The sequence below is a fragment of the Corythoichthys intestinalis genome, chromosome 7 (genome assembly GCF_030265065.1).
Source record: "Corythoichthys intestinalis isolate RoL2023-P3 chromosome 7, ASM3026506v1, whole genome shotgun sequence".
NCBI lineage: Eukaryota > Metazoa > Chordata > Actinopteri > Syngnathiformes > Syngnathidae > Corythoichthys > Corythoichthys intestinalis.
Genome location: NC_080401.1, coordinates 15,022,534 through 15,038,081, shown reverse-complemented (window position 1 = coordinate 15,038,081; position 15,548 = coordinate 15,022,534). Strand labels below are relative to the sequence as shown.

General features: G+C 38.4%; 1 protein-coding gene across 3 annotated transcripts in view; it reads right to left on the bottom strand.

The window, feature by feature from the left end:
• Nucleotides 1-2,025: 2,025 nt before the first annotated feature.
• Nucleotides 2,026-15,548, bottom strand: part of alkal1 (ALK and LTK ligand 1) — a 36,621-nt gene continuing 23,098 nt past the window's right edge. For all 3 annotated transcript variants that reach the window (XM_057840717.1, XM_057840719.1, XM_057840718.1), the window contains exons 5-6: nucleotides 11,130-11,205; nucleotides 2,026-2,625 (exon numbers count right to left, since the gene is read on the bottom strand). In XM_057840717.1, the coding sequence (XP_057696700.1) occupies nucleotides 11,141-11,205 (65 nt within the window). In that variant the 3' untranslated portion in view covers nucleotides 2,026-2,625; nucleotides 11,130-11,140. The remainder of the gene's footprint in view (nucleotides 2,626-11,129; nucleotides 11,206-15,548) is intronic.

The following is a 15,548-nucleotide window of genomic DNA, read 5'->3' as shown; positions in this document are numbered from 1 at the left end:
CTAGTATTATACATGTTTTAATTTCAAGAATTCACTATTTTGGCCTTTGAGAGGCAAAGATTTAACAACTATTGTCACCCATACCAGGTATGCAATAAAAAGTTCTGGATTTACTTTGTATTACTCTTTTTCCTGTTTCACAAAGGTAAGCAAGCAGCCTGACAAAGCCATGATAGCAATGATTTCACATCCAAGTATGTAGCTCTTTGGAATTTTCATATATATATACAGTATATACATATATATACATATATATATATATATATATATATATATATATATATATATATATATATATATATATATATATATATATATATATATACATATACACTGCACAGCCTGTTATCGGTATCGGGGCCAAAAAATGGTATCGGTGCAATACTAGTCAAAACTTGATTTGTTGAAATCAATGTAGAAAACTGAGTAGAATTTCAATATTTTGTTTTGCGTAACTTAAATATAAAAAAAAGTATGATAAATTGAGCTAAATTGGATGTGATTTTCTGGAGTTTTATGCTATCGCTGTACATGTTCTCTTTTTTGAGCAGAGCATGCTTTAGTAGTGTAAATGTAATAGGAACACGCAGGTCCGCGTGTCTGGGCGATATGTGGAGAACTTTTCCCTTCGATGCCTTCATGTGGGTGCGCTGGTGGGTAGGCCGTCAGCTTGAGCTTATGGCCTAGCGGTTAGTGTTTCCGCCTGCCGAGTGGATGCGTTGTGCAGTGCTGGTTCAAGTCTTGACCTGAGCAAAAAGGGATCGGAATGTGGTCGTTGTGGTGCGGACACACTGGTTACATTGGTGCCATGACCCGGATCGGCAGCAAAGGTTTTCGGGGGGTTAGTGTAGCGGGTGCACGCAGGGCCGATGCGTGGAAAACCTTCCCTCTGATGCCTTCATGTGGGTGCGCTGGCAGCTCGGCCTAGAGGTTAGTTTTTCTGCCTACCGAGTGGACGTGTCGTGCGGGTTCGAGTCTTGACCTGAGCGAAGTGGGATCGGAACGCAGTCAGTGTGTCGCGGACACACCGGTTAATTAAACATGAATATATTTTTATATTATTTTAATTTCCTTATACATTTGAATTATTTTGTTGCTTTTAGCCCTTAACACATGCACTGCCATTGAAAGCTATAGACATCAAATCCATTTCAACTGGGAATCCTGGCATTGAGTGATCATGTTTCATTGCTATGTCCAATCCAATTTGACTGGGGAGCTGGCAACGATCTCTCCCAGTCAAAATGGATTGGACGTCTATGCCCGTCAATAGCAGTCATTGAGTTCACCTGGAAAAAAAAAAAAAAATCCCGATTTTATCTTCCCCTGATTCCGATCCTCTGTTTAAAAAATGAAAGTTTGAGGATTTTAAGTTGGCCCTTGCATCCTTTGATTTTTCTGAAAGCGGCTCTTGGATACCTCTGCTCTAGAGTAAGGTTCCACATTTTGGATTTCTGCCCAATCTGCAAAAATATTCCTTTGATGTCATGATTAACTTTGAGGTCCAACTGCTATCATCCATGACATCACACGAGATTAATTATCATAGGATTGCGCTGTAAAAATGTCGTTTGGATTTAAGATATTCCGTGACATTAGTCCTGAAACTGTTTAGTATGGAGTTTAGTATGTTTACACTATTGTGGTGTTTTGCGGTACAAACAACCTGATTAATGGGTTTTTCAAGATACTAGATGCAGTTTGGCTATTTTTTTCAGCGATGACTTGAGAGCAATAGTTTTTGGTGTACGAGCACCGTATGGCGTTTTTGTCACGGTGAACACATTTTCAAAAAAGAGGCTCCAAGCTGTTTTGCGTGTTTACATGGACATGGGGAGGCCGATGAGTGACGTTGCCGTTAATTTCCGCAGGGAAATAGGAGTGTTTTGAGTTGTAAGCGTAGCCACGGATAGACTTATATTTGTCTCTCAGGGACCACTGTAGCTCGAACATATTTTTGTGTGCATTATTTCCTGTGTGTAAAACGATAGCAACACAATGGGTTGGACCTAGAGAAGTCTTGTTTTCAATATGTAATTCCGTCCCTTGAGTTCCATTTGGAATCTCGCCTATGACATCATCACCTGGATTTCATTTCCAAGAATCTCAATGCACTCGATATGCGCTGCTTCAATAGTATTTATTGTTCAATAGTGCAGTGTTATCTGTTATCTGTTTTCATCCTACGTGTTCTCATAGTCAGCAATCACTCAAGTGCCAAATAAAAGGTGATGAAGACACGAGCATGACAAATGGTTCAATTCAAGGCAGGCTTCGAGTTTCACAACAATAGAGGACTTCAGTCATAAGGAGAAAGGGAAATCCTTTCCTTTCATCATGGAAAGCAAAATAATCGAACTCTGGTGGAAATATATACAGTATACATCTGCCTAATATCTGAAATATTAAATTAACGATGTCTCCAAAAAAATATACACAGTACATGTGCTTTATGAAATACTGAGGATGTAAAAATAACCACATTTTCCAATAGCATTTCTGGTAATGTCAAGAAGAGTAACAAAAATAAAAACATTATTTAACAACAACAATGTTCAAATGTATTTAACTGCTGTGGATTTGAAGGCACTTCCTCGGCAACACGTTCTTTCATCTTGATGAGACCTGTTAGGGGAGAAAAAGTCAATTTTAGCACTTCTGAATAAGCAAAGCTGTCCAAAAGTTTCCTGTTTTTCTGGCTGATCATGATGTCTGATCAAAGAGTGTTATTACTACTAGTCATCTATTGCTAATCTTAGTAAAAAAAATTATGAATCAATCACAAATTATTAGAAAGAGCTCTTGAAGTGAACTATATGTTTGACAGATTTGTCCAGAAGAATGTGGAGGGCACCTCATTACGTGACTCACTCGAGCATGTTGGTCCTGTCAATTTTCTCATCACTATTCAACCAAGAATCGCGTAAGTGAAATAAGAAAAAAAATGTAAAAGGAAGTGAAGTACTACTTTTGCTTTTGCGGCAATCACTCACTAGTGGCCTGTAATCACAGTACATCCTCTGAGAGCACTTAATTGAGTGACGGCAGATTCAGAAACCGACTGCTGTGAATGTGAATCTAACCCACTGTTATTAGACATGGCCTCATAAAAGTGCAGACCAAATTCATAATTAGTAACTTCCTCATAAACTTTAGTATTTTTTGGCATATGTGATTGTGAAATGTTGACATTCTTTAGCTCACAGTATACCGCAGTTCAATTTTACAGCACAGCTAAAAGCATAATCGTAAAACATAGTTAAATTAATACGTCAGTCTCACTTAAAAATGGGTGGTAAATGGATGTCAATCTATAATAACTGTGTTATGTTGACAAATAAAAGTGCTGTTATAAACGTGAACCAAACAATATGGAGCCTGTGATAAATTACTATTAATCTACAGTAATGTCGCTGAGATACAATTACTAGAGAACACGTGGATCACTTTCTCCTTAATACTTCAGGGATAAAGAAACATGCATTCTTTTAAAGTTTGTATGATTAGGCCTTCTTCAATAATATGCATATCAATGGGCATACCTTTTGTTGGAGCGGAAAAGCCTATTTAAAAATAATTAAACGGTTCTATCAACATTCGTGTAAAATGTGTTGCAGTAAAGAACGGCACACATGAAACTTGTTTGCATAGCAGTGTAAAAATACACTACAATGCACAAGAAGTCACATTACACACATTATGTTTTTCATGCGGTTGTTTATTTATGAGCTGGAAGCGTTAGGTGCACAAATATTTATTGTAATTACTGTATCACTTTATATTGAACTGCATAGATTTGGATTACGTTTCCGCTATAGGAAAAATACTCCTTCATGCATCCAGGGCAATAAAAGTACAAAAGTTGTTCAAACAATTAGGTTCAGAAAAAAATCTCTTTTTAAAGTAGTAACTTTTGAACTTTACTTTGAGGACTATATCACATTGACAACTTAAGTACTGTTTCAAACTTAAACCTTGATAGATGATTATGAATCAATGCCGCCGGAATATTCTTTTTATATATACACACCGTGATTTCTGTACTATAAGGCGCACATAAAAGCCTTTTCTCAATTTTCTCAAAAGCTGACAGTGCAGTTTATAATCCAATGCAGGTCAATATTGGTTAATCATAGCTTGGCATTACCTTTAGGGCAGCTATATCTAGTGGATGCATAACGCAACCCCAACCACTACTACTACTACAGCGATCCCTCGCAACTTCGCGCTCCAAACTTCACGCCCTCAGTCCATCGCAGATTTTTTTTCAATCAAAAAAATAAATACGGATGAGCTGTCGCATCGCAAAGATTGACAGATGTTTGCGTTTGATCTTGCCAGAGCGGCGTACTTCAAAGCGCCCCATGCGTCAACACTCTAACTTGTTAAACAGTTGCTGTGGCAACTCATTGTGTGTAAGTGAGCAGCTTGAGTGGATTTGAGTGGCCTCACTCAATGAAGGCTTTAAAAAAGTATTTTTCTACTTTTCTTGTTTAAAAATAATCCGGTGGGACTGTAACATTTTTAAAACTTATCATATTACATTTGAAGTGCTTAAAACCAGTTATTAAAAACCATACACACTGCTGGCCAAAACAATTGACACCCCTGCAATTCTGTCAGATAATGCTCAATTTCTCCCAGAAAATGATTGCAATTACAAATGCTTTGGTAGTAATACAAAAACCACAAAACAGAATGGGGAAAAAAAATAAATCATTATCATTTTACACAAAACTCCAAAAATGGGCTGGACAAAAGTATTGGCACCCTTTGAAAAATCATGTGATGCTTCTCTAATTTGTGTTATTAACAGCACCTGTTACTTACCTGTGGCACATAACAGGTGGTGTCAATAACTAAATCAAAGTTGACTCAACCTCTGTCCTGTGTCCTTGTGCGTTCCCCTTTGAGCAAGGAGAAAAGAAAGAAGACCAAATAACTGTCTGAGGACTTGAGAAGCAAAACTGTCAATCTCCAAAGACCTGAATTTTCCTGTGTCTACCGTGCACAGTGTCATCAATAAGTGTAAAGCCCATGGCACTGTGGCTAACCTCCCTACATGTGGACGGAAAAGAAAAATTGACGAGAGATTTCAAGGAAAGATTGTGCGGATGGTGGATAAAGAACCTCGACAAACATCCAAACGAGTTCAAGCTGTTCTGCAGTCCGAGGGTACAACAGTATCTGTCGGCGTCTGAATGAAAAGGGACTCTATGGTAGGATACCCATGAAGACCCCACTTCTGACCCAGAGAGATAAAAAAGCCAGGCTGCAGTTTGCCAAAACTTCCCTGAGAAAGCCAAAGGAAGAATGCTCTCTGGTCAGATGAGACAAAAGTAGAGCTTTTTGGGAAAAGCCATCAACATAGAGTTTACAGGAAAAAAATGAGGCCTTCAAAGAAAAGAACACAGTCCCCACAGGCAAACATGGCAGAGGTTCCCTGATGTTTTGGGGTTGCTTGGGTGCCTCTGGAACTGGACTGCTTGACCGTGTGCATGGCATTATGAAGTCTGAAGACAACCAACACATTTTGCAGCATAATGTAGGGCCCAGTGTGAGAAAGCTGGGTCTCCCTCAAAGGTCATGGGTCTTAATCAGGACAATGACCCAAAACACAGTTCAAAAAGCACTAGAAAATGGTTTGAGAAAAAGCACTGGAGACTTCTAAAGTGGCCAGCAATGAGTCCAGAACTGAATCCCATACAACACCTGTGGAGAGATCTGAAAATGGCAGTTTGGAGAAAGCACCCTTCAAATGTCAGAGACCTGGAGCAGCTGGCCAAACAAGAATGGTCGATAATTCAGCAGAGCATTGTAAGAAACTCATTGATGGATACCGGAAGCGGTTGTTTGCAGTTATTTTGTCTGTTGTGCTACTAAGTATTAGGCTGAGGGTGCCATCACTTTTGAATGGCCCATTTTTTGGAGTTTTGTGTAAAACGATAATGATTTAAAATTTTTTTCATTCTCTTTTGTGTTTTTGCATTGCAAGGAAAATAAATGAAGATATCACTACCAAGGCATTTGTAATCGCTATCATTTTCTGGGAGAAATTGAGCATTATCTGACAGAATTGCAGGGGTGCCAATACTTTTGGCCAGCAGTGTATACATAAAAGTTATATTTTAGGGAAAAAAGTTAAAAAAAAAACTTATATGTATCTCTTTTCAATGCTAATTCAGAAAAAAATACATTGAACACCCCCCCCCCCCCTTTTTTTTGGGGGGGGGCGCTACTTCGCAGTTTTTCACTTATCGCTGGGGGTTCTGGCCCCCATTAACCCCGATAAACAAGAGATCACTGTACTCCGAATGCGGTGCACCCTATATATGAAAAGTTTTAAAATAGGCCATTCATTGAAGGTGCGCCTTTTACTCTGATGCACCTTATAGTGCGAAAAATACGGGTATATACCATATTTATATAATCTTCTCCCTGATACTTAGGAATGCAAGATGCGTTCACACCTGTCAAAGCACTTTGGGCCCACCTCTTACAGAACGATTTGGCTAAACGAGTTTGTTGAACAGTGTTTCGTGACGTTTTGTTTTGATATTAATTTGAAGTGTAATGGCCAATTAAAACCTACATGTTGTTTCATGAACATTTTCAATCTGCTTCTCCCATGCCGTTTGTGGTAAAGTACAAAAGTACAGTATATAGTATCTAAAGCCTGAAAATCCAAGAACACCATTGATTGTCACTTTATTTTGTCGCAGAAAGAATAATGTTAATCAATATTAGAAATATGTTAAGTGCCGTTATTTATCATGGAGACAAGGCAGACTGGGCAGAACGACTATGTTGGATATCTGCCTAGAATATGAATGCGGACACACCAAAGCTTGTTGATCCAAAAGAGATTCTTCTGGAATGTTAATGGTATCCACATAATGACAGATCATCATTCATACGATGCAGGAAACTTGTTTACAACGTTTGGTGAGTGTTGACACTTGAATATTTACTTTATGTGCATCGGTGTTGCTGTTGGTGTGTGAATTTGATATCTGTGAATTGAAGTAATATATAATATATATAATATATGTATGGAATTTAGATAAAACTAATTATGATAGAATGTTTTACTCAAAATTGAAAATACTCGTGGAATAGTTTCACCTTAGTAACATCAGCTAATATGTTGGGTTTGGCTCCAGTGAACATGAACCACATTACAATTAATCTAACGTTCTGGGTTCGCGAAAAGAAAATTGAGGATATCTCCTCTTTTGTTTCCTACAATGTAATAAGATTAGTATTCCTGACATGCCCCTTAATCAACAACAGCTTTTTACTTCCGCCAAGTTTACAAAACTACCCGGATATCCCCTCAACCCCACCCAAAATATGAGCAGGCTTTCAGCAGCTGGTTGAACACAATCGCATGGCCATGTCCAAGTTCTCTGGATCACATATAACTGCTACTACTCCCTGCCAATGTGTGTGCTACTCTATTGGGTCAAAAGCAGATGCAGGGGGGAAAGTGGGCCGGAACGAGCCGTATCGGCATTCCGCCCTGAACTACGGAGGCGGAACGCCGTTCCGGCATACGGTGCTTCGATCCCGAAAATACCACGGCAACTGTCAAAACCCCATGTTAAAAAAAAAAGTCTGCCACGCTGCCACACACACATCTCCAATAACAACAATCTACTAACATCAGATTTACATACACAAGTGTTCACAACAAGCCTAATAAAGAGCTTTTGTAGCGTCATCCGTTTCCACTGATATTTACTATTCATTTATTGTACGTAGTTCTTCTCAGCGTCTCTCTGTATCTGACAAGTCGTGTCGCCCTACACACACAGTGCACATGCACTTCAGGGCAGGCAGAAAAAAAAGGACTTTACTGTCCGTTCAATTGGCTGACATACTGACATGTAATTAGCATGGATAGTTAGCCGTAATTGATTCAAATGCATTTTTGGGGGGAACAACAAATAGAAGGGGGAAAAAAGCTTGTTGAATTAAAGGGGCAATGCAACGGAAAACTGATCAGATCTTTAAGAGAAAGGAAAGACTTGATGAGGTTTGTTTTATTTCGGTGGTTCAAAACATCTTCCATGTTAATGTGCACTTTGAGGTTATTTTTGCTCATTTATGTAAGGCTACTTATTTATCTCCTTGTAATTAAAAAAAAAGTCAATGCTTGCTTTGTCTTCAAAATATATTCAATTTCACTGTGCATAATGTAAGTCATTTTAACTTTAAAAAAAAAAGTCACATATCTATACATACATATATATATTTAAAGTGTTTATATTATCTTCAATTTTAAAGTACATCCTATGTCCTAGACATACGACCATTTGGATTTTAAAAACCAGGTCCTAGAACGAATTAAATTTATATGTAGAGGTACCACTGTAGAACTACAGGCGTGCGAAATTTCCGATTCTTAGATTATTCGCGATTTGGCCGTGAAAAATTAGAGAACGATTCACAAACATCCACAGCGCGGTCTTTGGGACTTAATGAGGAATGGACCGAGAGTAAATATCATGTTCAACTCATGCCGCTAGTTAAAAAAAACAATAATACCTGACTGCGGCCGACAGCCGCTACATACAACGCCCAGTTGCTAGTTGCTACAAACATACGGCCATCGGCCACATAATGCTCCGGTAGATATCACTTATACAGTGGGGAAAATAAGTATTTAGTCAACCACCAAATGTGCAAGTTCTCCTACTTGAAAAGATTACAGAGGCCTGTAATTGTCAACATGAGTAAACCTCAACCATGAGAGACAGAATGTGGAAAAAAAACAGAAAATCACATTGTTTAATTTTTAAAGAATTTATTTCCAAATTAGAGTGGAAAATAAGTATTAAGTCACCTCAAACAAGCAAGATTTCTGGCTGTCAAAGAGGTCTAACGTCTTCTAACGAGGTGTAACGAGGTCTAACGAGGCTCCACTCGTTACCTGTATTAATGGCACCTGTTTTAACTCATTATCGGTATAAAACACACCTGGCCACAACATCCGTCAGTCACACTCCAAACTCCACTATGGCCAAGACCAAAGACCTGTAGAAGGAAACCAGAGACAAAATTGTAGACCTGCACCAGGCTGGGAAGACTGAATCTGCAATAGGTAAAACGCTTGGTGTAAAGAAATCAACTGTAGGAGCAATTATTAGAAAATGGAAGACATACAAGACCACTGATAATCTCCCTCGATCTGGGGCTCCATGCAAGAGCTCACTCCGTGGCATCAAAATGATAACAAGAACGGTGAGCAAAAATCCCAGAACCACACGGGGGGACCTAGTAAATGACCTACAGAGAGCTGGGACCACAGTAACAAAAGCTACTATCAGTAAAACAATGCGCCGCCAGGGACTCAAATCCTGCACTACCAAACGTGTCCCCCTGCAGAAGCCAGTACACGTCCAGACCATCTGTGGTTCGCTAGACAGCATTTGGATGATCCAGAAGAGGACTGGGAGAATGTGTTATGGTCAGATGAAACCAAAATAGAACTCTTTGGTAGAAACACAGGTTCTCGTTTTTGGAGGAGAAAGTATACTGAATTGCATCCGAAGAACACCATACCCACTGTGAGGCATGGGGGTGGAAACGTCATGCTTTGGGACTGTTATTCTGCAAAGGGACCAGGACGACTGATCTGTGTAAAGGAAAGAATGAATGGGGCCGTGTATCGAGAGATTTTGAGTGAAAATCTCCTTCCATCAGGAAGGGCATTGAAGATGAGACGTGGCTGGGTCTTTCAGCATGACAATGATCCCAAATACACAGCCAGGGCAACAAAGGAGTGGCTTCGTAAGAAGCATTTCAAGGTCCTGGAGTGGCCTAGCCACTCTCCAGATCTCAACCCCATAGAAAATCTCTGGAGGTAGTTGAAAGTCCGTGTTGCCCAACGACAGCCCTAAAACATCACAGCTCTAGAGGAGATCTCCATGGAGGAATGGGCCAAAATACCAGCAACAGTGTGTGAAAAGCTTGTGAAGAGTTGCAGAAAACGTTTGGCCTCAGTTATTGCCAACAAAGGGTACATAACAAACTATTGAGATGAACTTTTGGTATTGACCAAATACTTATTTTCCACCATGATTTGCAAATAAATTCTTTAAAAATCCAACAATGTGATTTTCTGTTTTTTTTTTTTTTTTCCACATTCTGTCTCTCATGGTTGAGGTTTACCCATGTTGACAATTACAGGCCTCTCTAATATTTTCAAGTGGGAGAACTTGCACAATTAGTGATTGACTAATTACTTATTTACCCCACTGTTTGTAGAACTAGATGCTAAATGACAGACAACAGTGGCGTTAGAACATCTATAGAGAACTAGATGCGAAATGACAGACTTGTCGGCAGCCACCATCTTAAAGCAGTAGACTTCTATGGAAGGCTCTGTCTTAGCGGACCTAATTAACTTTTTATCTAAATTACTCCTAAATCGGCAAAATCTTGACTTGAATCTATCTTTAAATGATGAAACAGTTTTAAAACTTTGACATGTCGAAAGTAGACAGAAGAGAAATTATGGAATAACGGGAGAAATTTTAACAACTTTAACGGTTGATTCACAACATTAAATTAATTCAATGTAGTTTAAAGCTGCTGATACAGAATGGGGACTTGAGTATTTTATTTACTGTTTTGAACTGTTAACTTGATACTGAAACAGTAGTTTGGTTTAGCCTGTGGGGATTTTTGAACACTTTTGGAACTAACGAAACATTAATTCAATAATCGATTTATAATCGAATCTTAGCCTCTGAATCATAATCGAATCGTTAGGTGCCCCAAGATTCACACCTCTATGTAGAACCATTTCCCGTTTTCTTGTATCCCGTCGCTGGTCCACGCGTGCATGAGTATGTGTATAAGTGCGAAATTTCACGTGTCGCTTCGCCGCAAGAGGGTTGGCGATTTTTGCCTCGTCGCGCGTGTTCCATAGAAATCTGCTAAGTCCAGAAGTCATTTTATGTGATATGATCATTACTGTACAAAAAAAGGGTGGTATTTAAATGTTTGGGGGACCAAACCTTACTATTTTAACTTAAGAAACTTACTTGACAGTGATGGCTAAAACATGAACTTAATACTGAAGAAGATAAAACACTTTAAAAAAAAAATGTTTTACTTACTTATTGAATAACTACGATTGCATGCAGAGTGGACTCATTGCTAATCGTGTCAGCAATCTTGCACATCTTTTATAAACTGGAAAACAAAGAGACAACAGTCATTAGTAAATAGCATAGCATAGTCATAGCTTCAGTTTGTACTAGATCCACTATATAAACTCAGAAAATGACGTAAATGTAAATATTTTTGTCTAACAATTCTGAACATAGAATAATATTTTTAGCTTTCATTATAATTTTGATCGTTATGACTTACAGGTAGTCAAGACCCCAAATACAGTGTCTCAAAAAATTTGAATATTATAAGATATTGACAAATAAAATTCAATTCTGAAAACTCAACGTGCCACACCCTTATCAGCTAATTAACTCAAAACGCCTGCAAATTTTGATTGAGCTTTTAAAGTCAGCAAAATCGATGTTCATGGGGACGTCTGTTGACTTGACGGATACCCAGAAGACTGTCATCAACACCCTTTATAAGGATTGTAACCACTAAAGGTCATTGTAAAAGAAGTTCACAGAGTACTTTATCCAATCATGAGTGGAAGAAAAAGTGTGGTAGAAAATGGGGCATCAACAGGGATAACCACAGCCTTGAGAGGATTGTCAGGCGAAATCCATTCAAGAATTTGGCGGAGCTTCACAAGGATTGAACTGAGGCTGAAGTCAGTGTATTGAGAGGTAGTTCACAGAGGGATACGACAGAATGGCTACAAATGTTGCATTCCTTGTGTCAAGCCACACCTGGACTAAAAATTTCAGAAGCAGCCTTTGTTTTCTGCAGTCTACATTCAGCGTAGCTACAGTATCTAACATGAAATTCAACAGCGCTTCATCAGTTGCATGGAGATGCTGGTTTTATTTTCCAGTAGGAATTGGCAACTCTTCACACTGCTAAAGGTAGCAAAAACTTGTTGAGTGACACCATAGGGTTACTTTGCTTGATTGGAGAGCAAACTCATCTGGCATTAACCCCATAAAAAGTCTAAAAGGCTGTGCCTGTGGTCAAGATGAGAATGAAAGACACCGGACCTAAAAATGCACACCTGAAAGCAACTATCAAAGAAACCTGGGCTTACACAGCACATCAGGTTGACTGACTTTGTGTCATGGTGCAGCGATGCAGTAGTTCATGCCCAGTCACGTACGGAGTGCATCAAAAATGACATACTTTTCAGAAGCCCAACATTTGTGCTTAGAACATCTTTTTTTAGATTAGTTTTCTGAGATGGTGAATTTTAGGTTCCATTCGCCATAATTATGAAAATTAACGTATTTTCTGGACAATCGGTCACACTTTTTTTCATATTTTTGCTGGACGTTCAACTTAGGGGCCGTTTACATGGTGACTCTCCGAGAATACGAAAAATTTCAAATTTGCATTTATATGGTTCCGTCACCATTCGAACAGTGTCTCAATTCCATGTGAAACCGATGTAGTAGTCATGCCAGGGCCTAGGGGGCAATGCAGATTTTACAAGGCGACAGCCAATGATGCACTTTGACACTAACAACCTCGTCAGCCCGGACCGGAAGACAACATACCAGCCCACTCCAAGCAATGGCATTTTTCTTTTCCTCCAAAAGGCACAACAATGGGAACATTCAACATATTTAAATTAGGGCTGTCAAAATTATCGCGTTAACGCGCGGTAATTAATTTTTTAAATTAATCACGTTAAAATATTTGACGCAATTAACGCACATGTCCCGCTCAGACAGTATTCTACCTTTTGGTACGTTTTACAGCAAGGTTTTTTGTGCTGTCTAACAGCGAACTCTTGTGGTCGCTTTGCGACATGGTTTATTGCTTTCTTGCCAGTTCAATATGGCTGCACGACGTCTCAGGCTGACGCCTACGTGGTAATGTTGTGCTTATATGATCCTTGGACAAGATTTGTCCGTATATATGGTTGTTGTAAAGAATGTACATATTATGTTAGTAAGCGAAATGTTATATTTTTTGTAGGGCTGTCAAAATGATAGCGTTAACGCGCGGTAATTAATTTTTTAAATCAATCACGTTAAAATATTTGACGCAATTAACGCACATGTCCCGCTCAGACAGTATTCTGCCTTTTGGTAAGTTTTACAGCAAGGTTTTTTGTGCTGTCTAACAGCGAACTCTTGTGGTCGCTTTGCGACATGGTTTATTGCTTTCTTGCCAGTTTAATATGGCTGCACGACGTCTCGGCCTGACGCCTACGGTGTAATGTTGTGCTTATATGATCCTTGGACAAGATTTGTCCGTAAGTATGGTTGTTGTAAAGAATGTACATATTATGTTAGTAAGCGAAATGTTATATTTTTTGTATGAGACGCTTTTTGTTTATGTTTAGTGAACCTGTATAGCGTGCTAAGCTAACGTTGTTGCTAAAGCAATGCTTGTGTACTTTTTTTTTGTAGTTTCACTACGGTCTAAAGAGGACAATGGTTTGAGGCCATTTTATTAATAAATCAGATGAAAAAGGAAAAAGTCTGATTATTAAGGCGTCGTTCACTAGCTGTCTAGCTTTGGAAAAAGTAGACGCTTTGGAGTGAGGACAGCATAGACAGAATTAAATGACAGTAGAGTGAAATGCCCACTACAGTCCTTATGTACCGTATGTTAAATGTATCCATCTTGTGTCTTATCTTTCCATTCCAACAAGTTATTTTACAGAATATATATATAATTTACAGAAAAATATGGCATATTTTATAGATGGTTTGAATTTCGATTAATTGCGATTAATTACGATTAATTAATTTTTAAGCTGTAATTAACTCGATTAAAAATTTTAATCGTTTGACAGCCCTAATTTTTTGTATGAGACGCTTTTTGTTTATGTTTAGTGAACCTGTATAGCGTGGTAAGCTAACGTTGTTGCTAATGCAATGCTCGTGTACTTTTTTTTTTGTAGTTTTACTACGGTCTAAAGAGGACAATGGTTTGAGGCCATTTTATTAATAAATCAGATGAAAAAGGAAAAAGTCTGATTATTAAGGCGTCGTTCACTAGCTTTGGAAAAAGTAGACGCTTCGGAGTGAGGACAGCATAGACAGATTTAAATGACGGTAGAGTGAAATGCCCACTACAGTCCTTATGTACTGTATGTTGAATGTATATATCCATCTTGTGTCTTATCTTTCCATTCCAACAATTTATTTTACAGAATATATATATAATTTACAGAAAAATATGGCATATTTTATAGATGGTTTGAATTGTGATTAATTGTGATTAATTACGATTCATTAATTTTTAAGCTGTAATTAACTCGATTAAAAATTTTAATCGTTTGACAGCCCTAATTTAAATCAAAAATATAAAATTATTAAAGCCGACGTTCCGCCATATTTGCTGTTTTTAGTGTTTAATGTTTATTAGCATCGCTGCGCACGCCCAGTGTGACGTGTGCGAGTGCTGACGTTATTGCCGTGGGAGCTTTCCATTGATGTTGTGGAGCAAGCCCCCCGATGCCCCCGTAATCGAATCCTTCCACTTTGGAACCCGGATTCAATGGTTTGCGTCTTCGCCTTCTGTTTTCGCCGACACTATATGATGGCGAGGCCATTCCGCAACACATTCAATTCGTCTTGGTGTCGCAGACTCACCATGTAAACTGCCCCCTTATACTTAAGCACGAATATGTTACGGTAACAGACAGTAATTCAGTGGTGGAATGTAACGAGGTAAAAGTACTTCGTTACCGTACTTAAGTACGTTTTTGTGTATCTGTACTATACTTGAGTACAAATATGATAGTTGCTTGCAATCTGCCATTAAACTTGGTTTTTGAGTTTTTGAGTTTGTTAAGCTAATGTTTACAGTGCATTCTTTTTTATTGCTTGTTTTTTTTCTATTCTGCACAGTTTTAAATAAAACGGAGCAGTCAATTAATTTTCTGGTTCTTTCTTTGAATATTGACTCAGATCTCTGAATGTATACATATATACATACAGTATATAATTTTAAAGCAAGTACTTTGTACTTATACTTGAATATTTTTTTTGCTTAGATACTTCTACTTTTACTTAAGTATTTTTTTGCACATGTATCTGTACTTTTATTTAAGTAAAATAAAAATAAATAAATAAAAAGTGAGTACTTCCACCACTGCAGGATATACCAGTTGTAGTCGACACGGGTCGCAGGTTGACAGCTATCTTGGATTCAGAGGCTATTTACTTGCAGTGACACCAACAGACCACTGAATTGACGTCAATAGTGTATGGCAACAGAAAGCACTCTTGATGTTGCTATGCAGTTAAACCGTATACACAAATGCATTAAGGAAAAAAGTATGTTTCAGTAGCTGTCCACGGAAGTGACCATGATGCAGCAGAGGGTTAAAAAGCTGACTATGGAGCACATCTGTACTTTACTTGAATACAAATATGAAGTGGTACTTTTTACTTTTACTTCATTACATT